This window comes from Schistocerca piceifrons, chromosome 7, assembly GCF_021461385.2.
Source record: "Schistocerca piceifrons isolate TAMUIC-IGC-003096 chromosome 7, iqSchPice1.1, whole genome shotgun sequence".
In the NCBI taxonomy this organism is placed as follows: Eukaryota; Metazoa; Arthropoda; class Insecta; order Orthoptera; family Acrididae; genus Schistocerca; species Schistocerca piceifrons.
In genome coordinates, this window is record NC_060144.1 from 124,901,065 (window position 1) to 124,928,884 (window position 27,820).

At 43.3% G+C, this 27,820-nt stretch overlaps 1 protein-coding gene across 1 annotated transcript in view; it reads left to right on the top strand.

The window, feature by feature from the left end:
* The window catches only part of LOC124805498 (protein O-mannosyl-transferase TMTC2-like), a 941,575-nt gene that overhangs the window by 586,951 nt on the left and 326,804 nt on the right, over positions 1–27,820 (top strand). Inside the window, exon 12 of the mRNA XM_047266062.1 lies at positions 7,919–8,059. Coding sequence (XP_047122018.1) covers positions 7,919–8,059 — 141 coding nt within the window. The remainder of the gene's footprint in view (positions 1–7,918; positions 8,060–27,820) is intronic.

Sequence of the window (27,820 nt, forward strand, 5' to 3'; positions counted from 1 at the left end):
AAAGTGTAATATCAGGATGCTTAATTATGTGCTTTTCAGTTACACAAAATAATTATGTAAAGCAGAATAAACAAATTAAACTTCTGATACCAGTAACTGATGATTAATACACAGATCGTAGTCGATGCATTTTATTATTTTTATTTGCTGCCACATACAAATGACCTGCCACCTAGTGACGAAGACAGGTTTTCTTTTCAGAATATTACATAGTACGTATACATAATATGAAGCTTATTGGCTTTCTTACAAGAGAATATTCCCCCCCCCCCCCCCCCCCAGATTCTATGGTAAGAGCGCCCAGTGGACAGCCCGTCAAAAATTGAACACAAAAAAAGTTCAAATCGCTCTGAGCACTATGGGACTTAACTTCTGTGGTCATCATTCCCCTAGAACTTAGAACTACTTAAACCTAACTAACCTAAGGACATCACAAACATCCATGCCCGAGGCAGGATTCGAACCTGCGACCGTAGCAGTCGCGCGTTTCCGGACTGAGTGCCTTAACTGCGGGACCACCGCGGCCGGCAACTGAACACAGGTCAAGCAGTGTACTGAACTGTAAAACAAAAATTAAAATAGTAACAGTACGGCAAGAAAGGGAGAATGAATTGATTGTTGGTGTTAATAACGATCATCCTCCTTTACCTCCTCTGCATTACTGCGGATGACGTGTCACTGAGCACATTTGTTCTGTGCATGCAGTACACGTGAGGCGCCTAGTTGTTTCCACTGCACTGTGTGGAATACGAAGGTTCTGTTATAGTTCACTAACCTGCTGTCTTCAAGTTGATGTCCCCAGCGCGGAAAACAGCACGCAGGTCGTAGGTTTTGTATCTTGAGGCTGAAACTGACTTTTAGCGAGGTTCTGTTCTGAAATAATGTATCACTTCTTTGGGATGCCACTCGCGTATTTTAATATAGCCACACGAGAAGACTACATGATCTTAATGCAACACCTTCTGATACAGCAAAGTACATGATCAAACACAATGTTTACGAAAATGTAACTTTACACTATTTGTGGCACATGTCTGTGTCTCATGACTACCGGAGTGTATCTTTTCATACTGAATACTGGCAAACACATCCTGCCACAGACAACATGACTATACATCTCGACTGCCTAATCCAGAGTGACGAATAGGAACCTAAATAAAAATTGAAAACATCATGTCTGTTCTTCTCGACTGCCTAATCCAGAGTGACGAACAGCCCGAAACACTTCGCGCGCCATACCAGAGAAGGCGTGACCCTAACGCTTCCGAAGTGCTTCGTCTGCAATTTCGTCAGTCTTTTGTTTTTGATTTAAATTGTTTTTTAACCCTTTCACGTACATGGGACACATTTGTCCCACATATAAATCACCTTACTAATTGGACTGTAATCACAGTTGATGTGCTGCAGATGCTCTACTTGAAGCAGAGATACTTGTTTTCTTTAATATCGTACATCTTTGGTGTCAACAATTACTGTAACTACCATTAGTCGTCAGTTATTGTTGGTGGTTCTCACTTTTAGCGGACACACAAATTTATTCATTTATTGTGTGCGTATTGAGTTCTCTGCCTTACTGTCAAAGCTTGAGAGTATATGCAAGTAAGTTTCTCTTTTAGTTTAGACCATTCATTTAGAAAATAACTGTGTTTCATTAGTGGAAAACTTTATTTTCATTCTTTGGGACATAGTTGTCCCAATGTACCACAATGGTAATTTGTGTACTTGTTTTGAATGTCATGAAATCGTTACTATTACGTCAAAAAAAGGAGCAGAATGGTATTTAAAATTCGGTTGAAAATATATTATCTTTCATTTTATTAAATAAGCGGAAAAATTTGTACTGTTACAATTTCAAATCTGCTTTTAGGTCATGTGCTCCAGAAAAAGAGAATTTTTCATCACTGGTGAAAGTGTTATGCACATTTAGGAGGATTGCAGTAGTGATGACGAAGATAATCTGTTACTGGATGAAGAAGATAAAATTTTTCTTGAAGGAGATATGGAAGATGAAAGAGAACATGTTATTATAGAAGATCCTGAAAAAGAAATACGTAGCCCACCTAGTAAAAGAAGGCATACAGACGAAATATCAGAACCAAATGCTGAGGTACCTGATTCCCTTCCAGATTTACCAGAATTTAAATGGTCCAGAACTTACCAACCAAGACAGTTCAGTGACAACATGAATCATGAATTTGGGAAAGTGCTTTTGTTTAGTGTCAGTGAAAATTGTGAAATGCCACAGCCATTTGAAATTTTTTCTTCCACTATTGGCGTAAAAGATTTGGTGCACGTTATATTAATTCCTGAAAGTATTCGGTATGTAGAACAATCAGGCAACGCATTCAGCACAAATTAAGATGAAATCAAGGCATTTCTTGGCATGAAGCTAGTAATGGGGTACCATATTTTGCCTACATTTAGAAGCTACTGGGCCACCGAACCCGATTTAGGTATTCCTTATATAGCTCAGATTATGCCACTACATCGGTTTGAAGAGATTCGAAAGTACTTACATTTTTCCAACAATGCAGATCAGTCAATAAAGAAACACCGCACATACAAAGTGAGACCTGTAATTACCCATTTGAAGAAACCCTCCAGGAATCTCTTAGTGCAACTAGGGCTTAATCTGTAGATGAGCATATGATCAGATTCAAAGGACGTAATATTGAGCGACAGTATGTCAAAAATAAGCCATTCAAATGGGGTTTCAAAATGTGGTGCAGATGTGATTCGGAAAGTGGCTACCTATTTGAGTGTGATTTATACAGCGGCAAAAAAACGCGGGTCCTGAAGTAGGGCTCGGTGAGTCAGTAGTTCTGCAACTGACAAATCACTATCCGGACTGGGATATGAAATTTACATAGATAACTTTTTTAACTCTCCAGCTTTGCAGTATTACCTTGGTTTACAAAATATCAGATCATGTGGAACAGTGTGCACCAATCGTAAAAACATCCCAAAGACATTCCCTCCAGACAAGGAAATGAAAAGAGGTGATTCATACAGTCTCAGTAGCAATGTTCTGACAATCCTCAAATGGATGGATAACAAGCCACTTTTTCTACTGACTAATTTTATTTCCCCAATACCATGTACGACAGTGAAGAGGCGTCAGTCTGGTTCTTCTGAAAAGATCAATGTTCAGTGTCCTCTTATGATAAGAAAGTGCAACAAGTGGATGGGAGGGGTGGACCTTATGGATCAGAAGAAAGTGACTTATGACATCGACAGGAAGGCAAAGATTAAGTATTACCTGAGAAATTTCTTTGATCTTCTTGACATTAGTGTAAACAATGCATATCTAATATATTCAAAATTGGCAGAAGAATCAGGATTCAAATCAACACTATCATCCCTAGAGTTTAGACAATGCATTGCGAGAAATCTATTTGGAAATTATTCAAGTCGACAAAGGAATTTATCAACAAGAGTGAAAACATCAAGAAGGTTGCAGACCAGTTGCAATCCAAAGAGTCCAGAGCACTGAATGATAAAATCAGACGTAAGGAAGAGATGTGTTCATTGTGCTTCAAAGTGTGTTGAAAATCGCACTTACAATATTTGTGAACAGTGTGGTGTTAATTTATGCTTTACCTCAAGCAGAAACTGTTTTGCAGAATTTCACATCAAATAGACAACATATACACAGCCTCTGTAATTTTCGATGTAATAAGTATAATGTGCTCTGTAACTGTCCTTTAAGGACCACAGGGACAAATATGTCCCAGCTTTTTTTTTTAGCAGTACAAATAAAAATGTTTGAAATAATAACATATTTTGTTTATAAAACCTCCGGTTACCACAGAGATACAAAAGTTTTAATCCCTAGCACTTTAGTTTTCTTATATACCTGAAAGGATTAATAATTCTAAAATGACTGATTGATAGTCAGCTGTTGAGAGATATTTATATTAAAAAGTGAAGCCATTCCAATGAGTAGTTTAACTAATAATAATAACTATACTTAACGTTTTGGCGCCCTTGCTCCGAACACAGAAGCCAATCACAGAGCAGGGGCATTATGCAGGCGGTCTTTCTCACGGGAATGGTACCGAATCTAACATCTGTCACAGGTACCTCACACCACATTTCGTCATCTATATACTTCTTGCATGTCCACTGCTCTGGGTACAGCTTCTTGGAGCCTAATATGATGGCTGACTAAGCCAGAAATATTACAACAGTGAACGGTCCACGCACAAGTGCAACGTACAGCAGTCCGGAACAGCCTCGGTGTCGCGTTTAAATAACTACGGTGGTAGACTACAAAGTAGCGACTCGTATTCAAAGCCGCATAGCGCCATTCTTTCCCCTACTCTCTATGCAGCGCTTCAGATACTCTGTCTGTTGACGTCGGTGTACATGGTTTGGTCTCTGAGTAATTGCGATATATCGTTGTGTGAGTGTGGTAGTCGTCTTACCTGCGACCAACGGTCACAGTACGGAAGTGTGCGTTCGGGTCTCTCACTCTCTCCACAGACACAGTCATACTGTTGGTCGAGATTTACAGGGTGTTTCAAAAACGACTGGTATATTTGAAACGGCAATAAAAACTAAACGAGCAGCGATAGAAATACACCGTTTGTTGCAATATGCTTGGGACAACAGTAGATTTTCAGGCAGACAAACTTTCGAAATTACAGTAGTTACAATTTTCAACAACAGATGGCGCTGCGGTCTGGGAAACTCTATAGTACGATGTTTTCCACATATCCACCATGCGTAGCAATAATATGGCGTAGTCTCTGAATGAAATTACCCGAAACCTTTGACAACGTGTCTGGCGGAATGGCTTCACATGCAGATGAGATGTACTGCTTCAGCTGTTCAATTGTTTCTGGATTCTGGCGGTACACCTGGCCTTTCAAGTGTCCCCACAGAAAGAAGTCACAGGGGTTCATGTCTGGCGAATAGGGAGGCCAATCCACGCCGCCTCCTGTATGTTTCGGATAGCCCAAAGCAATCACACGATCATCGAAATATTCATTCAGGAAATTAAAGACGTCGGCCGTGCGATGTGGCCGGGCACCATCTTGCATAAACCACGAGGTGTTCGCAGTGTCGTCTAAGGCAGTTTGTACCGCCACAAATTCACGAAGAATGTCCAGATAGCGTGATGCAGTAATCGTTTCGGATCTGAAAAATGGGCCAATGATTCCTTTGGAAGAAATGGCGGCCCAGACCAGTACTTTTTGAGGATGCAGGGACGATGGGACTGCAACATGGGGCTTTTCGGTTCCCCATATGCGCCAGTTCTGTTTATTGACGAAGCCGTCCAGGTAAAAATAAGCTTCGTCAGTAAACCAAATGCTGCCCACACGCATATCGCCGTCATCAATCCTGTGCACTATATCGTTAGCGAATGTCTCTCGTGCAGCAATGGTAGCGGCGCTGAGGGGTTGCCGCGTTTGAATTTTGTATGGATAGAGGTGTAAACTCTGGCGCATGAGGCGATATGTGGACGTTGGCGTCATTTGGACCGCAGCTGCAACACGGCGAACGGAAACCCGAGGCCGCTGTTGGATCACCTGCTGCACTAGCTGCGCGTTGCCCTCTGTGGTTGCCGTACGCGGTCGCCCTACCTTTCCAGCACGTTCATCCGTCACATTCCCAGTCCGTTGAAATTTTACAAACAGATCCTTTATTGTATCGCTTTTCGGTCCTTTGGTTACATTAAACCTCCGTTGAAAACTTCGTCTTGTTGGAACAACACTGTGTTCTAGGCGGTGGAATTCCAACACCAGAAAAATCCTCTGTTCTAAGGAATAAACCATGTTGTCTACAGCACACTTGCACGTTGTGAACAGCACACGCTTACAGCAGAAAGACGACGTACAGAATGGCACACCCACAGACTGCGTTGTCTTCTACACTCCTGGAAATGGATTAAAGAACACATTGACACCGGTGTCTCAGACCCACCATACTTGCTCCGGACACTGCGAGAGGGCTGTACAAGCAATGATCACACGCACGGCACAGCGGACACACCAGGAACCGCGGTGTTGGCCGTCGAATGGCGCTAGCTGCGCAGCATTTGTGCACCGCCGCCGTCAGTGTCAGCCAGTTTGCCGTGGCATACGGAGCTCCATCGCAGTCTTTAACACCGGTAGCATGCCGCGACAGCGTGGACGTGAACCGTATGTGCAGTTGACGGACTTTGAGCGAGGGCGTATAGTGGGCATGCGGGAGGCCGGGTGGACGTACCGCCGAATTGCTTAACACGTGGGGCGTGAGGTCTCCACAGTACATCGATGTTGTCGCCAGTGGTCGGCGGAAGGTGCACGTGCCCGTCGACCTGGGACCGGACCGCAGCGACGCACGGATGTACGCCAAGACCATAGGATCCTACGCAGTGCCGTAGGGGACCGCACCGCCACTTCCCAGCAAATTAGGGACACTGTTGCTCCTGGGGTATCGGCGAGGACCATTCGCAACCGTCTCCATGAAGCTGGGCTACGGTCCCGCACACCGTTAGGCCGTCTTCCGGTCACACCCCAACATCGTGCAGCCCGCCTCCAGTGGTGTCGCGACAGGCGTGAATGGAGGGACGAATGGAGACGTGTCGTCTTCAGCGATGAGAGTCGCTTCTGCCTTGGTGCCAATGATGGTCGTATGCGTGTTTGGCGCCGTGCAGGTGAGCGCCAAAATCAGGACTGCATACGACCGAGGCACACAGGGCCAACACCCGGCATCATGGTGTGGGGAGCGATCTCCTACACTGGCCGTACACCACTGGTGATCGTCGAGGGGACACTGAATAGTGCACGGTACATCCAAACCGTCATCGAACCCATCGTTCTACCATTCCTAGACCGGCAAGGGAACTTGCTGTTCCAACAGGACAATGCACGTCCGCATGTATCCCGTGCCACCCAACGTGCTCTAGAAGGTGTAAGTCAACTACCCTGGCCAGCAAGATCTCCGGATCTGTCCCCCATTGAGCATGTTTGGGACTGGATGAAGCGTCGTCTCACGCGGTCTGCACGTCCAGCACGAACGCTGGTCCAACTGAGGCGCTAGGTGGAAATGGCATGGCAAGCCGTTCCACAGGACTACATCCAGCATCTCTACGATCGTCTCCATGGGAGAATAGCAGCCTGCATTGCTGCGAAAGGTGGATATACACTGTACTAGTGCCGACATTGTGCATGCTCTGTTTCCTGTGTCTATGTGCCTGTGGTTCTGTCAGTGTGATCATGTGATGTATCTGACCCCAGGAATGTGTCAATAAAGTTTCCCCTTCCTGGGACAATGAATTCACGGTGTTCTTATTTCAATTTCCAGGAGTGTATATCTTTCACATCACTTGCAGCGCCATCTGTTGTTGAAAATTGTAACTACTGTAATTTCGAAAGTTTGTCTGCCTGAAAATGTACTGTTGTCCCAAGCATATTGCAACAAACGGTGTATTTCTATCGCTGCTCGTTTAGTTTTTATTGCCGTTTCAAATATACCGGTCATTTTTGAAACACCCTGTACATGCACCTGATGTGTAGAGTATAACTCGTGTCAGGTGGAGAAATGAATCATGTCTCGACAGAGACTGACATGTTTCATCCTCAATGACTCCCTGATATTGGGGGCTCAAATGGTTCAAATGGCTCTGATCACTATGGGACTGAGGTCATCAGTCCCCTAGAACTTAAAACTACTTAAACCTAACTAACCTAAGGACATCCCACACATCCATGCCCGAGGCAGGATTCGAACCTGCGACCTTAGCGGTCGCGCGGTTCCAGACTGAAGCGCCTAAAACCGCTCGGCCACACCGGCCGGTCCTTGATGTTGAGGGAAGAACGCATACGTCCTACACCTTTTCGTCGTTGTCCCACTCCCTTCACTCTTCAGGTTTTGAGTTTTCTCGAGGTCTGTGGTTGCTCGGCGTACACGACTGTTGCTGTTGTTGCAGAGCCTGTTCAACCTGCTGGGGGAGGCGCAGGCGAGGCTGGGGCGGCATGCCGAGGCAGAGCGCTGGTTCCAGGAAAGCCTGAGAGCCAAGCCGGACCACGTGCCCGCGCATCTCACCTACGGACGCCTGCTCGCCCGCAACGTGAGTAGTCTCACCAGCCGCCGCTGCTTCTCTCTCGAAACACTCCCGTAAACGGGTGCACTTGTTTGCCAAACGCGCCCTCGTCTAGCTGCGGGTTTGTCAAACAAGGCTGTACACGTACAGAGTTCGTCATTCAAATAACTTCCGGGAATTCAGCCAGGTAACACTTTCAGCGACCGCCAATATTTCGGCGGGAGAACTCCCCGCCGTTTTCAAGGCAAACTGCAACGGACAGACGACGTACATGCAAATTTAAAACCTCGGTTCTCAGACAGATGCAGGAAAGATAACACACACACTGAACACTAGTGCCACCACGGAGTAAATATCTCTGGAGTGAGCATTGTGTTCTGCGCATGTTGTCAACATTAAACCAGGACTGTCACGTGTTTTCGGGACTTCGCTGTGCGTGTGTGCTTTCTGCAGCGCTTGAAGTTTATAATATCAACAGTTTTTGTTGTGTTTTCACCGTTTGTTGATAGTGTAATAGCGATGGTGAATTACTGTTGTTGCTACGGATGCAAAGAAAAGTATGTGAATGGAGGGATAGTAACTTTTCATGGGTACATACCATGTAGCTCTAATTATAGTTATCATATTAGTAAGAGACGCTGTATATGTTAAAAAATTTCGAGGTGCATTATAATTAAGGCTTGATTCTGTAGACTTATTTTTCTACGATTTTATGACTATATAATAGATACTACGGCTCGTACAAAAGCTCACAAACAACCGCTTCCTCTCGTAAATTTGCTAGTGGAACAGGAAAGGGAATGGTTAGTTGTTTCAGCAAACACTATCCTCCATGCATTTATCAGTGACTTGTCGATTATGTATGTAGATTACTCAGTCTACTCTTTATTTAATAAACTGGGAGCAAGTACATAAAATGCGTTAAATGGTTCAAATGGCTCTGAGCACTATGGGACTCAACTGCTGAGGTCATTAGTCCCCTAGAACTTAGAACTAGTTAAACCTAACTAACCTAAGGACATCACAAACATCCATGCCCGAGGCAGGATTCGAACCTGCGACCGTAGCGGTCTTGCGGTTCCAGACTGCAGCGCCTTTAACCGCACGGCCACTTCGGCCGGCAAAATGCGTTAAATAAATACTTCAAAGTATCACCAGTAAGAAAAAATGTGCTTTAGGTCGAAAAAACGAGAAAATAAACACGCAGAAATACCAGAAAAAAAGGACGAATTAGCAGGAATATAATCGCTAATGTGTGACAAATTCGGTGTGTTTCGGACACTTGCAAAAGTATTAGCGTATTGTCAAGTCGTTTTGCAAGACTATCACTGCAAAAATGTACGTCAGGCTCTGTAATACTATAAATTGCCGTATCATACCGGAAAGTACCAAAAATCGAGTGCATCTGAACTGTGACACCTATCGCAAAGAAGCAGAATGCACTATCACTTGCCCTTAAAAGTTACGTAGCTAGTTTATTCCCGGTATCAATTGGATACTGTTAAAATGTCTGCGCAACATATATAAATAATCCACGACACGTACGAAAAGAATCCGTCTGTAGTAGGGATGTAGTGACATTCGAAACATACAGGGCGCTATACGGACAAACACACGACGTCCCGAGATCACGTGACCAGGCCGGCAATGTGAATGCTCACTCCAGAGATATTTACTCTATGAGTGCCACCAAAGATGACCAAAGTCAGAGATGTCGATAGTGAGACTACGAACTCGCGGGTGAGGTAGCATTGACTCTGTCGCTCTGTTCTTTGACAAGGGAGAGACCCGGATTCCAAACAGAGTTTAAACAAAAACTTCCATCCCTGTTAACGAGGTTCCTCGCTAATTTAATCTCAACTGCTTCCTTAGTAACACTGCCACAATAGCTGGACGTACATGCCAATATCTCGGTGTTATCATATAACATGGGGTGACCAGTATCCAAGAAATGTTCGGCAATAGCAGATCTATTTGGCTGCTGTAATCGTGTGTGCCGTTTATGCTCAGTACATCGGTCCTCCACTGTCCTGATAGTTTGACCAATATATGCCATGCCGTAGCTACAAGGAATGCGATATACACCCGCCTTACGCATGTATCAGCCGTCGCTGAAAGTGTTACATGGCTGAATTCCCGGGAGTTATTTGAAAGTTGTATACGCCTGAAGAAACTCAGGTCTCGCAGAGTTCGTCAGTTTAACCTCACTTTGAAGCAAATGGTTCAAATGGCCCTGAGCATTATTGGACTTAACATCTTAGGTCATCAGTCCCCTAGAACTTAGAACTACTTAAACCTAACTATCATAAGGACATCACACACATCCATGCCCGAGGCAGGATTCGAACCTGCGACCTTAGCAGTCCCGTGGTTTCGGACTGTAGCGCCTAGAACCGCACGACCACCGCGCACTTTGAAGCAGACGCTGTTCTTGTTCGTATTTTGTTCGTAAGTATTTTGACAACAGTGAGAATGGCCACAAATGCAGGCAGAGAACTGGCTTTGGAAGCCTGTTTAAAGAAGAACAAGAAAACAAGACGCCGGCCCAAGGAATGGCTGAAAATTAGTAAGAGAAAAATCTGCTAAATGAAATATTACTTTCAGAACCCGATGATTACATCACCTTTCGTCGAATGGACAACGAAACTTTGAAAAACTTGACACTTCCTGATAGATTAAAACTGTGTGCCGGACCGAGACTCGAACTCGGGACCTTTGCCTTTCGCGGGCAAGTGCTCTACCATCTGAGCTACCCGAGCACGACTGACGCCCCGTCCTCACAGCTTTACATCTGCCAGTACCTCGTCTCCTACCTTCCAAACTTCACAGGAGCTCTCCATTCTTTCATGAGTGCTAGTTCTTCAAGGATCGCAGGAGACCTCCTGTGAAGTTTGGAAGGTAGGAGACGAGATACCGGCAGATGTAAATCTGTGAGGGCGGGGCGTGAGTCGTGCTTGAGTAGCTCAGATGGTAGAACACTTGCCCGCGAAAGGCAAAGGCCCCGAGTTCGAGTCTCCGTCCAGCACCCAGTTCTAATCTGTCAGGAAGTTTCATATCAGCGCACACTCCGCTGCAAAGTGAAAATCTCACTCTTTGAAAAACTTGTTAAGTCCATCGTAAAAAAGCAAACGTATCTGTCAAATGCGCTCCTATTTAGCCAAAAATATATCAAAGGAACTCATACAGTACCAAGAAAGCTTTTCGATATAACCTTACTTTTGAAGCAGAGGCTTTTCACCTATGCTAGATTTTACCACTAATGACAATGGTTACAAATGCAGCTCAGCATTTCTAGCACTGACTCTGCCACTGCGTTTAAAGAAGAAGAAGAAAACAAGGGGATGATCCAGGAAATTTTTTTAAAACGAGGGAGGCATATACATAATGCTCAGAACTTAATGATTACTTCAGTTTTCTGCAGATGGACTGTGAAACGTTTAATAACTTGTTTTAGAGTTACGTCGCTCTCATATTGAAAAAGAAGGAACAACTACCGTATGCGAAAATTTCTTCTCTTCTACTTGGTTCTCTAATGGCAGTTCATGAATATATCAGAACATGGGAACGTATAGTCTACACCGCCCGTAGACGAACCGGAGAACTTCGATTTTTTTATTTCATTGCACTCCCGCTTGCATGTCATTCGTAAAATTCTGATTTTTTTTCATAACCTGTTCATGTGTAATGTATGGCTGTACCATTTTGCTAACTGTCAGCACAATTTTATTTTTACCCTGAATCGTAGTTTCCACAGTTGTAGAAACTCACCATGCAGTGAGATAAATTGTAATAAAACAATTTTTTACTACCCGTGAAACATCGGTACAAGCAGCGTCCGCCAGCTTGTCAAACTTGAGTTTGTAGTCACGCGCGTAATTATTTGCATTGTAGTAATTATTGTAGAATGACAACACAATGTATATTTACCACATAATACACTACTGGCCATTAAAATTGTTACTCCACGAAGATGACGTGCTACAGACGACAAATTTAACCGACAGGAACAAGATGCAGTGATATGCAAATGATTAGCTTTTCAGAGCATTCACACAAGATTGGCGTCGGTGGCGACACCTACAACGTGCTGACATGAGGAACGTTTCCAACCGATTTCTCAGACACAAGCAGCAGTTGAGCGGCGTTGCCTGGTCAAACTTTGTTCTGATGCCTCGTGTAAGGAGGAGAAATGCCTACCATCACGTTTCCGACTTTGATAAAGGTCGGATTGTAGCCTATTGTGATTGCGGTTTATCGTATCGCGACATTCCTGCTCGCGTTGGTCGAGATCCAATGACTGTTAGCAGAATATGGAATCGGTGCGTTCAGGAGGGCAATACGAAACGCCGTGCTGGATCCCAACGGCCTCGTATCACTAGCAGTCGAGATGACGGGCATCTTATCCGCATGGCTGTAACGGATGGTGCAGCCACGTCTCGATCCCTGAGTCAACAGATGGGGACGTTTGCAAGACAACAACCATCTGCACGAACAGTTCGACGACGTTCGCAGCAGCATGGACTATCAGCTCGGAGACTATGGCTGCGGTTACCCTTGACGCTGCATCACAGACAGGAGCGCCTGCGATGATGTACTCAACGACGAACCTGGGTGCACGAATGGCAAAACGTCATTTTTTTCGGATGAATCGAGGTTCTGTTTACAGCATAATGATGGTCGCATCCGTGTTTGGCGACATCGCGGTGAACGCACCATTGGAAGCGTGTATTCGTCATCGCCATACTGGCGTATCACCCGGCGTGATGGTATGGGGTGCCATTGGTTACACGTCTCGGTCACCTCTTGTTCGCATTGACGGCACTTTGAACTGTGGACGTTACATTTCACATGTGTTACAACCCGTGGCTCTACCCTTCATTCGATCTCTACATTTCAGCAGGATAATGCACGACCGCATGTTGCAGGTCCTGTACGGGCCTTTCTGGATACAGAAAATGTTCGACTGCTGTCCTGGCCAGCACATTCTCCGGATCTCTCACCAATTGAAAACTTCTGGTCAATTGTGGCCGATCAACTGGCTAGTCACAAAACGCCAGTCACTAATCTTGATGAACTGTGATATCGTGTGGAAGCTGCATGGGCAGCTGTACCTGTACACGCCAAGCTCTGTTTGACTCAATGCCCAGGCGTATTAAGACCGTTATTACGGCCAGAGGTGGTTGTTCTGGGTAATGATATTTCAGGATCTATGCACCCAAATTGCGAGAAAATGTAATCACACGTCAAGTCTAGTATAACATATTTGTCCAATGAATAACCGTTTGTCATCTGCATTTCTTCTTGTTGTAGCAATTTTAATGGGCAGTAGTGTATATCTTGTGCATTGTTTTTTGCCATGTGCGAACAGCTCGTATTTCATGTTCAGGTTTAGTGGTAAGATCGCCCAGTGGATAGCCCGTCAAAAACTGAACACAGATCAAGCACAAAAACAGAAAGGTGTACTGAACCGTGAAAAAAGAAGCAAAACAGAAGCAGTTAAGGGTCCAACTGCGAGAGAACAAGAATGGCGTTGTTGTTGTTTGGTAACACTGTTGGGCTGCAGGGCGGGAGACCCGTGTTCGAATCTCTCTCGTCAGCCATCTTTTCCCAAAAAATTTTAAACTCTCTGTCCGGTCATTTACGTGTCAGTTCTTCTTCTGAAGCCTTGGCGGTTGTCATTCTACACATTGCTCATAGATTGTGCGTCATGTGGTAAGAATAGATCAACGCAGTGAGTTAATTTGATGAATAGTGAGAGCAGGCGAGATGCTGCATAGACCTCTTACAGAAATGGAAACCACAAATAAACAGAATTCAAGAGTCAAAACTTACGAAACGGGACGCAAGAGTCGTAACATGTGGTACCTGTGTAGAGCAAACAGGGGGTACGCAAGTCTTACGCCTCGCTGTTGCAAACGGACGTTACGCCACAACACATGCATAAATTTGCACTATTAACTAGAGCTCCTAAAAACACAGGCTGGCACATCCGCCATTTTGTTTCCCAAGGAACGCTAAACTCAGAACGTAGCTTATACGAACTGTGTTGTTTCGTTCAAGTTGTCTGAAATATTGTGGGAGAGTCCCGCACAGAGTTTTAGATTGTGCTACTTTGAGCCTTCATTCCGCTCATGTTTACATCTATATGTGGATTAGGCACAAAAATCTCGCGTTTTATTTGCTTATTGCTGCTTCTCTTTGCTGTCCGAATGAACAATAAAAGTGTAAGAAACATGTATAAATAAATTTCTGTGATAGAATCGCGTACTACGTTTATGTTTTATTTCCTTCGCGGAATACAAATTAAATACTCGATAATGACGTTTATTAAATCGTGTACCAGGCTCCTATAAGTACGAGTTGGCGCGGCTGCGTCTAAAGTGCATATTTGCGCAATAACCAAGTGTAAATACGAAACTCACCAAACACCGCACTTGTAATCTAATGAAAGCTTCCTTCGTTAAATTTCCAGGATACCCAAGAACTCACTTAATACTTACACACTACACAATTCCTTCTCCGGCGTAAATCACAAGTTATGTGTAAATATGGAAAATGGCTGAAGTTGACAAAGGGCCAACTACCTGTACTGTTAAATTCAAACTTCTGCGCTCTTCCAGTTAAATATGAAGCGAACCATTTGTGCATTGTCCCACTCATACCCACAATACTTAAGCTTATCTAGAAGAATTTCATGATTCACACAGTTAAAAGCCTTTGAGAGATCACCAAAAACCCCAACGGGTGTTGTTCGGTTATTCAGAGCATTTATTATTTGATCAGTGAAAGCATATGTAGCATTTTCTGTTCAGAAGCCTTTTTGAAAACCAAATTGACATTTTCTTAGTACTTCGTTCTTACAACTGTATGAAGCTACTCTTGAATACATTACTGTTTCTAGAATTTTGGATAAAGTTGTCAGAAGGGAGATTGGACGGTAATTGTGGTGTCACCACCAGACACCACACTTGCTAGGTGGTAGCCTTTAAATCGGCCGCGGTCCGCTAGTATATGTCGGACCCGCGTGTCGCCACTATCAGTGATTGCAGACCGAGCGCCGCCACACGGCGGGTCTAGAGAGACTTCCTAGCACTCGCCCCAGTTGTACAGCCGACTTTGCTAGCGATAGTTCACTGACAAAACACGCTTTCATTTGTCGAGACGATAGTTAGCATAGCCTTCAGCTACGTCATTTGCTACGACCTAGCAAGGCGCCATTACCAATCACTATTGATGCTGTAAAACATGTACCGTCACGAGCGATGTTCACCAATTGTGGATTAAAGTTAAGTATTCCAGCAGCTACGTACGTTTTTGGCTATTCTCATTTCCGTGTCCTGTTACAGACCTCACGCCAGCCTGCGTGAGCTTAAACGCGTGCCTTTCGGCTTCCTCATAGTGGCTTGGCTGTCTTGCCAAGTCACAACAGTAATTGTTAACATCAGGGGGTGGGGGGGTGGGGAGGGGGCGAGGGAGCTTACAGTAAAAAAAAAAAAAAAAAAAAAAACCAGAATAAAATGCCACTCTCATCGACTTTATTTCCTGATCACAGATTCAATGCACACATAAAACAACAAGCAAAGAACATATGCTTTCTTATCAAATATGTATTAACATAATACAAGTAACCTTACTGCCAAGTGTGAAGTTCGGAGCTAGCCTGCCACTTATTAAGGAGAAAGAAACATCTGTTTTCATTATTCTGCTATAGTTTTTAAATGTTTCTTGGCTAGCATCTCAATATTTAGAGTGAGATTACTTGTCATCCAATCAGATGAACATCAGTTAGACTACTAAGATTCGATTCGCTAATTTGATTGTTGAAACAACACTTTCACGCAAATATGTGGTTCCGAGTGTACCACAGATTAGAGCAGCTATTCGAAACAGCTGCGGAAACTATTCTCTAGGGAAGTTCTTGTGTAAGACATTTCAGTGTTTTCTGCGGTGAGAAACCTCTCAGTGAGCACACGAGTACACTGAAACCTTTCATTGGGGACATGGCTACAATGAAAGTCAATAAGCTCCAACTGATTTTCAATATGCACATTTGCAACACCAATTGCAAAAAGAGCAGCAAAGACAGTTACACCAATTTCAAATCGATTTAAATCACTACATATACTCTCAAAGTTTTGTAACAAAGCCTGTAGCACCGTAAACATTTCATCAAAATATTCGCTCTAAGCGCTTCAGTTTGGAACCGCGTGACCGCTACGGTCGCAGGTTCGAATCCTGCCTCGGGCATGGATGTGTGTGATGTCCTTAGGTTAGTTAGGTTTAACTAGTTCTAAGTTCTAGGGGACTGATGACCTCAGAAGTTCAGTCCCATAGTGCTCAGAGCCATTTGAACCATTCGCTCTAAGTTTCCTTTTGTAAGATTTATCTCATTTATAACTATTGTAACAATCGATAAATACGCAAATGGCTTTCTGGAAGTCGCTTCATCAACAAAAACAATTTTCTTTTAAAATCCAAAGCCGGTGTCAAAAATATCCGTAATTAGTTGATATATACCCTGTAATGCTGTACTGAAGGCATTCAAATGCTTAGTGGGGTCAGTTAGAACGCAAGATCTAATACCCACGGTAGGTCATCAAACTCTTTTACTGGGGGTCCTTTCTTGTCCATGGATAAAGCTACGTATCTACGCAAGTTGAAGAAACGTTTTGAAATTACATCAAGACACAGCCTCCGTACTTCGTAAAAAGACGGCGCGTCGCTATAATCACATCCCAGCTCTGCCTGGAAGGATTTACTGCCGATGTTCCAAACCGTATTATCTCAGTTTATTAACTGTGTTTACAGTATTAAAGAGATAACACTAGCAACAGGAAGTCAATGTGCTCGTCTTGCACCGCGCGCATCGGTAACAAACGAGTGATGTTAGCAGACAAGTAAGGGAGAACTGCCGGTTCACAGCGCCTGAGGACAGGCAGTGCAGCGTTCGCGGTCGCTCGCGACCGCAATACAGAATTTGCCCGCCCCTGCCCTACAGTCTCCAGCCGCTCCAGTTGCTACGTCTGTCCACTGCCTCTTCCCATCTGCCCTCTCTGCGTCCCCACTAGAGCACAGAGGTGCACAAATCCTCCTTCCAGCGTGCCTGCCACTATCTCCTCCGCAACCACTAAAACAGCTCAACCTACCACAACGGGGACACAAGACTGTGTACTGAGGTACGGTGGTCAAAGCAGGGCAGCATGGGTTTCCGGAAGCCTCGCAAGCTTCACGGGACCCTTTCAGCCTGCTGCACCTGACAACAAGTTGCACCATCAGTCAATGTATATGTTTGCGTAAGTAGTTTTACTGCAGTTCGTTTATCGTAACGGCGGGAGCAGAGACAGGGGGGAAATTAAGAATCTGTGAATTATATTCCAGTCACTGCACCTGACAACAAGTTGCACCATCAGTCAATGTATATGTTTGCGTAAGTAGTTTTACTGCAGTTCGTTTATCGTAACGGCGGGAGCAGAGACAGAGGGGAAATTAAGAATCTGTGAATTATATTCCAGTCACGTAAAAAGCCTACATGTAGGTGTGTCGCAATGCAAATGGTGTAAAAAGTTACTAAACACTCATTCTGGAACCTCGTGTACGCTGCGACATGTTTGTAAATTTGACCAGCAGTCTCCTCACTACATAAATATTTTGAAAGAGGAAGAAGTGTCTGTGGAAAGGCGTGCTAAGAACTTGAATCCATTTATCAGTATATAGATTTTCTAAATTTAGGGCTAACATTGATTGAAATAGAAAAAAAATGGTTCGGTGGACATTAAAAACCACATTCTGACGGTATGCAACGTAGTGCGAAGAAAGCTTAGGACGTAAGAAAAAGCTTCTTCTTTCCGGCATGTACCTTTTAAATTAACGTAATATTAAAAACTAAACCCGGCCAGGGTGGCCGAGTGGTTCTAGGCGCTACAGTCTGGAACCCCGCGACCGCTACGGCCGCAGGTTCGAATCCTGCCTCGGGCATGGATGTGTGTGATGTCCTTAGGTTAGTTAGGTTTAAGTAGTTCTAAGTTCTAGGGGACTGATGACCTCAGAAGTTAAGTCCCATAGTGCTCAGAGACATTTTTTGAAAAACTTACTTCATGTTTCCTAAAATACATTACAATAGAGAATGAACTATTTTGACCACTTAGTATGAATTCGGCGAACCTGCAATACACAATGAAAATTGGTGTAACTGGCGTCATATTTGGCTGAAACAACTAATGTTGCATAAAATAGACTTTCAAAATCTTACTTTAGGTGGCGTTGCTGCATAATACACATCTCTAGGTTCCGAAGTCTAAAGGATCTCGACTTTCAGAGATGGTTTTGCTTATTATAAAAAGCACTTATTAGATTTGACCCGATGATGGTTTGAATCGAGTGTACCGAGTACCAGTCGAAAGAGGCTGAAGTTACGAAGAAACCGGTTAATATCGAAATAAATAAATAAACCCGGAATACTCCGAAAAGGAAAAAAAAGAACAAATATCCCAAGGAACACTGCACCGTACTTCTTAACAACACACGCGCTGCAGTATTCTCGCACGCATCACTGGCAGCGACTTTCAGTTTAAACGTCCGCTCCTTACGACAAGTTGAAAAAGAGAGTGGTGGAGAGAGGGACAGAGTGATATACATTATCTCTACATGCTTATGATAAACCCCTTCCTTCAAGCCGCTCGGGGTAGCCGCGCGCTCTGTGGCGCCTTGCGCGGCTCCCCCGGTAGGAGGTTCGAGTACTCTCTCGGACGTGTGTGTGTGTGTGTGTGTGTGTGTGTGTGTGTGTGTGTGTGTGTGTGTGTGTGGGATTGGGGGGGGGGGGGGCTTGGTGTAATTTAGTTTAAGTTAGATTGAGTAGTGTGCAAGCCTAGGGACAGGTGACCTTAGCAGTTTGGTCCCGTAGGAACTTACCACAAATTCCCAGATTTTTTCTTCCCTCAAAAATATTTCTCTTCTTTATACCTCCTCTGTATTACCACAGATGACGTGCCATTGATCTCATTTGTACTAAAAGTGCAGTACACGCCAGGCGCCTACTCGTTTCCACCGCCCTGGCTGGAATACATAAGTTCTAATAAGTGTTCAGCAACCTGCAGTCTTCTATACTTGTTGCCCCCTGTCCAGAAAACAGCACGTGGGTCATGGATCCGCTATCTTGAGGCTGTAAGAAACTCTTGTTGTTTTAGAAATAATTAAATTTTCATTTAGTCTCTTTATACGTGATGCCACTCGCTTTTTATTAGCGGAACACGAGAAATTGCACAATTATATTCCACTTTAGAGTCACAAATAATTTCTATTCTCCAGCAAATTAATGAACTTCGTATTTTCTGTAATTACTATCACACCGTTCTCAACTACGTGTCCATATAACGATACATTACTAATAAAGTCTTGACACTGACTGCAGTCCGCTGCTCGTGATCTAGTGACGCCGGCACGGTAACTCAGCGTGTTCGGTCAGAGGGTTAGCTGCCCTCTCTAATAAAAAAAACTGAGTTAATGCATCAACGACGAACTGAGACCGGTGTCTCGCGACGTCCACCCCGAGCAGATAAAACGAACCAAAAGAGGTAAAAAAGTGGCTAGCGTTGCTACCTCTGGATCACGAGGTCCCGGGTTCCATTCCCGGCCGGGTTGGGGATTTTCTCTGGCCGGGGACTGGGTGTTTGTGCTGTCCTCATAATTTCATGATCATCATTCGTGAGAGTGGCTGTATTGGACTCTTGTAAACATTCGGTTGAGCACCCCACAAACCAAACATCATCATCATTAACACTGACTGCGACGAACATCATGTCTGTCCTCCGAGGCTAACCGACCAGCTTTCATATTAACAAACTAGACATTTACATCTACATGATTACTCTGCAATTCACATTTAAGTGCTTGGCAGAGGGTTCATCGAACCACAATCATACTATCTCTCTACCATTCCACTCCCGAACAGTGCACGGGAAAAACGAACACCTAAACCTTTCTGTTCGAGCTCTGATTTCTCTTATTTTATTTTGATGATCATTCCTACCTATGTAGGTTGGGCTCAACAAAATATTTCCGCATTTGGAAGAGAAAGTTGGTGACTGAAATTTCGTAAATAGATCTCGCCGCGACAAAAAACGTCTTTGCTTTAATGACTTCCATCCCAACTCGCGTATCATATCTGCCACACTCTCTCCCCTATTGCGTGATAATACAAAACAAGCTGCCCTTTTTTGCACCCTTTCGATGTCCTCCGTCAATCCCACCTGGTAAGGATCCCACACCGCGCAGCAATATTCTAACAGAGGACGAACGAGTGTAGTGTAAGCTGTCTCTTTAGTGGACTTGTTGCATCTTCTAAGTGTCCTGCCAATGAAACGCAACCTTTGGCTCGCCTTCCCCACAATATTATCTATGTGGTCTTTCCAACTGAAGTGTTCGTAATTTTAACAAAAAATGGTTCAAATGGCTCTGAGCACTATGGGACTTAACATCTAAGGTCATCAGTCCCCTAGAACTTAGAACTTCTTAAACCTAACTAACCTAAGAACATCACACACACCCATGCCCGAGGCAGGATTCTAACCTGCGACCGTAGCGGTCGCGCGGTTCCAAACTGTAGCGCTTAGAACCGCTCGGCGTAATTTTAACACCCGGTACTTAGTTGAATTGACAGCCTTGAGAATTGTACTATTTATCGAGTAATCGAATTCCAACGGATTTCTTTTGGAACTAATGTGGATCACCTCACACTTTTCGTTATTTAGCGTCAACTGCCACCTGCCACACCATACAGCAATCTTTTCTAAATCGCTTTGCAACTGCTACTGGTCTTCGGATGACCTTACTTGACGGTAAATTACAGGATCATCTGCGAACAACCTAAGAGAACTGCTCAGATTGTCACCCAGGTCATTTATATAGAGCAGGAACAGCAGAGGTCCCAGGACGTTCCCTGGGGAACACCTGATATCACTTCAGTTTTACTCGATGATTTGCCGTCTATTACTACGAGCTGCGACCTTCCTGACAGGAAATCACGAATCCAGTCGCACAACTAAGACGATACCCCATAGGCCCGCAGCTTGATTAGAAGTCGCTTGTGAGGAACGGTGTCAAAAGCTTTCCGGAAATCCAGAAACACAGAATCAACCTGAAATCCCCTGTCGATAGCGGCCATTACTTCGTGCGAATAAAGAGCTAGCTGCGTTGCACAAGAACGATGTTTTCTGAAAACATGCTGATTACGTATCAATAGATCGTTCCCTTCGAGGTGATTCATAATGTTTGAATACAGTATATGCTCCAATACCCTACTGCAAGATTAAGGAAAGGCAAACCTACGTTTCTAGCATTTGTAGACTTAGAGAAAGCTTTTGACAATGTGGACTGGAATACTCTCTTCCAAATTCTAAAGGTGGCAGGGGTAAAATACAGGGAGCGAAAGGCTATTTACAATTTGTACAGAAACCAGATGGCACTTATAAGAGTCGAGGGACATGAAAGGGAAGCAGTGGTTGGGAAAGGAGTAAGACAGGGTTGTAGCCTCTCCCCGATGTTGTTCAATCTGTATATTGAGCAAGCAGTAAAGGAAACAAAAGAAAAATTCGGAGTAGGTATTAAAATCCATGGAGAAGAAATAAAAACTTTGAGGTTTGCCGATGACATTGTAATTCTGTCAGAGACAGCAAAGGACTTGGAAGAGCAGTTGAACGGAATGGATGGTGTCTTGAAGGGAGGATATAAGATGAACATCAACAAAAGCAAAACGAGGATAATGGAATGTAGTCGAGTTAAGTCGGGTGATGCTGAGGGAATTAGATTAGGAAATGAGGCACTTAAAGTAGTAAAGGAGTTTTGCTATTTGGGGAGCAAAATAACTGATGATGGTCGAAGTAGAGAGGATATAAAATGTAGGCTGGCAATGGCAAGGAAAGCGTTTCTGAAGAAGAGAAATTTGTTAACATACAGTATTGATTTAAGCTTGCACAGGATAGAGTAGCATGGAGAGCTGCATCAAACCAGTCTCAGGACTGAAGACCACAACAACAACAACCCTACTGCAAACCGACGTCAATGATATAGATCTGTAGTTCGATGGATTACTCTTACTACTCTTCTTAAACACGGGTGCGACCTGCGCAAATTTCCAATCTGTAGGTACAGATCTATCGGTGAGCGAGCGGTTGAATATGATTGCTAAGTAGGGAGCTATTGTATCAGCGTAATCTGAAAGGAACCTAATCGGTATACAATCTGACATTGCAAATCAAGTCGTAACTGATAACGCGATGCACAACACGTCCATCCTCTGTGACTGCCGAACCAGCTCTGATCTTACACTTCGCGAGCCATCCAAGTAAAGCGCGATCCGAAGATCCCCGTAGAGCTTCGTCTGCCTTTTCGTTTAGCAGTTTGCTGATTATTCTACTGGTTATTAATACTTGCGAGGTATTGGAATGATAGCATGCTATTGAGAGATGCTTCAATTTGAAATGTAAGTTATTACGGCATTTAGTTTGTCTAATATTAATGCCAGAAGGTTATCATTTTGGCGCGCAACTACCGAACGCAGTATTCAATCGCAGAGAAGGACCACAATTTAGGCAGTCTCTCTCACAATACCGGTACATAACAAACCATCTGTTATCGGTACCTCACATCACATTAAGTCATCTTATGACTGCTAACTTCTTAACTGCTTTAAAAAGGAGCTTCTAGTAGCTGAATATGATGGCTACAAAGCCAGAAACATTACATTATCACTGTGTACAGGAGTTGCGTATTATGTACGAGTGCAGGCTGTGGCCTATGAACGTCGACGTATGAAAGTTTGCGTCTGAACGTGAGTCGTGCACGGGCAGCCAAAGTGGTTAAGGCGACCGCTCGCATGAAGTTGGAAATCAGGGTTCGAGTCCCGGTCTGGCACACATTTTCATTTTCGTCGTTCCATTATGTAGCTGATACGGATTTGGAATTGCGACTACATTTCATGCAACAGAACGGTAATCAGACGATGTTTGGATCGAGTCCCTAGGCGGAATTCTCTTTTAATTTTCAGTCTTTACGTTAAGCTGGAAAGAAAGCGAAATAGTGCTCGAAGTATTGTATTAATATTTTCATAAAAAGTATGAAATGGAAACACAAAAGGAAATTTCGGATTACGAATAAATTCCCAGGAAGGGATTGTGTGGCGTACACAGGAACTTCGTATATAAAATCAGATACTTTTATTAATGTACATTTGATGATTTATTCGTGCTGGGGTGATGTTCATCGTAAAAGTAGTGGAAGTAGTAATTTTCGCGGTATCTTGCACACGTTATGCACGCCAAATTTTTGTAATTACACGGTTGTGTTAAAGTTTCTATAGAAAAACGAACTTGGTTTACGTTCATAACGGATTTTTTCTTGTATTGGTCCATGCTACCAATTCCCAAAATAAGGAAAGGAAAGGACTTGCAGTGGAAGAGATTTGTTTCACAGTGTCGAAGATGAAAAATTGCTCATAGCTCTTAAGGTATGCATTTCCGACCCTATGTATACCGAGACTTTTTTGCTTCTGGTATCGTGTACTTTCAACTGTATGCATTTGCGTCATTACTTATGATACACCCTGTAAGGACTGAATAACATCGGGGGTAGGCTCCAACCATTTCTCACTCCCTTTCCAACCACTGCTTCCTTTCATGCCCTTCGACTCTTATAACTGCCATCTGGTTTCTCTACCGTTTGTAAAATGCTTTTCACTCTCTGTATTTGACCACTGCCATCTTCAGAATTTGAAAGAGAGCATTCCAGTCAACATTGTCAAAAGCTTTCTCTAAGTCTACAAATGCTAGAAACGCAGGTTTGCCTTTCCTTAATCTTTCTTCTAAGATAAGTCGTAAGGTCAGTATTGCCTCACGTGTTCCAACATTTCTACGGAATCCAAACTGATCTTCCCCGAGGTCGGCTTCTACCAGTTTTTCCATGCGTCTAAATAATTCGTGTTAGTATTTTGCAGCTGTGACTTATTAAACTGATAGTTCGGTAATTTTCACATCTGTCAACGCCTGCTTACTTTGGGATTGGAATTATTATATTCTTCTTGAAGTCTGAGGGTATTTCACCCGTCTAGTACATCTTGCTCACCAGATGGTAGAGTTTTGTCATAGCTGGCTCTCCCAAGGCTATCAGTCGTTCTAATGGAATGTTGTCTACACCCGGAGCCTTGTTTCGACTGAAGTCTTTCAGTGCCCTGTCAAACTCTTCACGCAGTATCATATCTCCCGTTTTATCTTCATCTACATCCTCTTCCATTTCCATAATATTGTCCTCAAGTACATCGCCCTTGTATAGACCCTCTATATACTCCTTCCACCTTTCTGCTTTCCATTCTTTGCTTAGAACTGGATTTTGTGTGGTACAGTGTAAAAAGCCTTCCGGAAATCCAGAAATACAGAAATCAACAGCACTCAACACATCATGTGAATAAAGAGCTAGTTGTGTTTCACAGGAACAATGTTTTCTGAACCCATATTGACTGTATGTCAATAGACGGTTTTCTTCGAGGTAATTCATAATGTTCGAACACAATATATGTTCTAAAATCCTGCTGCATATCGACGTTAACGATATGGGCCTGTAATGTAGTGGATTACTCCTACTACCTTTCTTGAATATTAGTGTGACCTGTGCAACTTTCCAGCCTTTGGGTACGTATCTTTCGTCGAGAGAACGGTTGTATATGATTGTTAAGTATAGAGCTAATGCATCAGAATACTCCGAAAGGAACCTAATTGCTATACAGTCTGTACCAGAAGACTTGCTTTTATTAAGTTATTTAAGTTGTTTCACTTCTCCGAGGATATTTGCTTCTACGTTACTCATGTTGGCAGCTGTTCTCGATTCGAATTTTAAAATATTTACTTTGTCTTCTTTTGTGAAGGCATTTCGGAAGCCTATGTTTCGTAACTGCGCTTTGGCAGCACTGTCTTCGATAGTATCTCCATTGCAATCGCGGAGAGAAGGGATTGATTCTTTCTTGCCGCTAACATACTTCACATACGACCAGAATCTTTTTGGATTTTCTGCCAGGTTTCGGGAAAAGTTTCGTTGTGGAAACTGTTATAAGCATCTCACAATGAAGTCTCACGCAAAATCTGAGCTTCTGTAAAACATCGCCAATCTTGGGGATTTTACGTCTGTTTAAATTTGGCATGTTTGTTTCTGCAACAGTGTACTAACCCGTCTTGTGTACCAAGGAAGATCAGCTCCGTCGTTTGTTAATTTAAAAAATGGCTCTGAGCACTATGGGACTTAACATCTTAGGTCATAAGTCCCCTAGAACTTAGAACTACTTAAACCTAACAACCTAAGGACATCACACACATCCATGCCCGAGGCAGGATTCGAACCTGCGACCGTAGCAGTCCCGCGGTTCCGGACTGTAGCGCCTAGACCCGCACGGCCACCAGGGCCGGCTTGTTAATTTATTTGGTATAAATCTCTCAATTGCTGCCAATACTATTTCTTTGAATTCAAGTCACATTTGGTCTATAATTACATTGTTAATGTGGAATGAGTGGAGATTGTCTCTCAGGAAGGCGTCAAGTGAATTTTTATCTGCTTTTTTGAATAGGTATATTTTTCGCTTATTTTTCAAGGATTTTGGATTACAATATTAAATCTCGCTACGACAACCTGTGTTCACTAATCTCTACATCGGTTTTCATGCTCGGTATTATCTCAGGATTATTTGTTGCTAAGAGGTCAAGTGTGTTTCCACAACCGTTTACTATTCGCGTGGGGTAATGAACTAACTGCTCGAAATAAATTTCAGAGAATGCGTTTAACACAATTTAGAATGATATTTTACGCGTACCTCCGGAATTAAACATATATTTTCGCCAACATATCAAGGGAAAATGATCTGTCGTTAAGTTCACATGTGCTAAAGTTTGTGTATGGACCTGTTCATGAGTTCTAAAGGCTTGTGCGTTATTTGTGGGTTAGATTAAATGGATCTAAGCACTATGGGACTTAGCATCTGAGGTCATCAGTTCTCTAGACTCAGAACTACTCTAACCTAAGGAATCACACACATCCATGCCCGAGGCAGGATTCGAACCTGCGACCGTAGCAGCCGCTTGGTTCCGGACTGAAGCGCCTAGAACCGCTTGGACTAGATCTTTCGTTCACAGATTCATTGTCCGCGGCAACTGAATAATTATCCCGGCAAGCGTGAGGTAAATCATTTACATGCTCGCTAACATCTTCGACCTGCTTGCAAAATTCTTGGAAACTTCTAGCAGGTTCTTGATTGGCTAAATCTCTGTCTGACATAACATCCTTTACCACAGACTGAACCTTTTGTTGAACAGTACTAATCACTTGTTGTCTTGCTCACCTAACCACTGTTGGAAAACGTCTGTAAAATGTTCCGTTTGTTGTCCTTTTATGATGTCACGCTGAGCGCGGATCACATTAGTCACTGCTTGGCTCAGCAACAGTATTCGACAGCTCATCTTGACCTAATTTCAAATTTTCGAATTCCGATTTTAAAGTACCTATTAAATGCGTCTGTCAAATGCTGATGTAGATCTCGGAACTGACGAAATTCAGTTCAAAAATGGCTCTGAGCACTATGGGACTTAACTTCTGAGGTTATCAGTCACCTAGAACTTAGAACTACTTAAACCTAACTAACGTAAGTACATGACGTACATCCACGCCCGAGGCAGGATTCGAACCTGCGACCGTAGAGGTCGCGCGGTTCCAGACCGTAGCGCCTAGAACCGCCCGGCCACACCGGCCGGCACGAAATTCAGTCCTGAACTCGTGTGTGCATTAGAAATCTATTTAATTGCAGTGTTGAGTGCAGCTTCCGACCCTACTACTTGATTCTCCAATGCAGTGTTAGTTGCCTGCAATTCGGTTTTTAATTCAGTCTGACAGTTTTGAAAATGTGTTTCAAATTTAGTTTTTAGCGCTGTATGACTAACTCCAGTTCAGTTCTCAGCGTTTGACTATTCTACAACTCTGTTCTTAATTCCGTTTTTAATTCTGTTGACATTTGTTCAGTACGCGTTAACAGTAACGTAAACGGATCAGCAACCTCTTCCACATATGCCTACGGAACGTTTTGTTCGTTCTGTTCTGCTAATTTACCTTGCGGTCTCGTTCTGAACATAAAATTATTAACATATTGCACAGATCGTGTGACATAGTTTATACTGCTTAAATTAATGGCAATTAGGTCCTCAACAATACTATGCTGCAAAAACGTGTTTGGCTGTTACGTAACAGTACGCCAGAAACAATCTAATAACGCTTATGTAGCGATAAAGTTGCACAGATAGTTGACACAAATAAACTTTGGTACTAACTACGTCTAATCTACAAAATGGAAAGTGCCTATCTACCACTAATTCCTCCCTGTAACACTCATAGAAAAGTCAGCAGAATTAGAGATGAAAATGTTCACAGTCTACTTTTCGTAGACTGCTGCGAGGTGGACAGCTGTTACAATTCTTTGCTCTCCTGCTTTCTGTTATGTACACCTCTCCATCAATAGTACTCGCAAAATCATACATGAAAAAGAAATACAATATTAGTTCCTTATAACAGTACTACATACAATATTTGCAAAATACAATACGTTATAATGTTCGTGTTTCTGTGAAGACTCAAGTCGTGTCCTGTCTGTGGGCGACAATTGTTAGATTTATTTTATTTATTTTGGTGTTTCATGTTGTGTTAGAGTACTATTTGGACGAGATTTTGGTTTGCACTATTGGCTTTCAGGTGATGTACTGTTAACTAAAC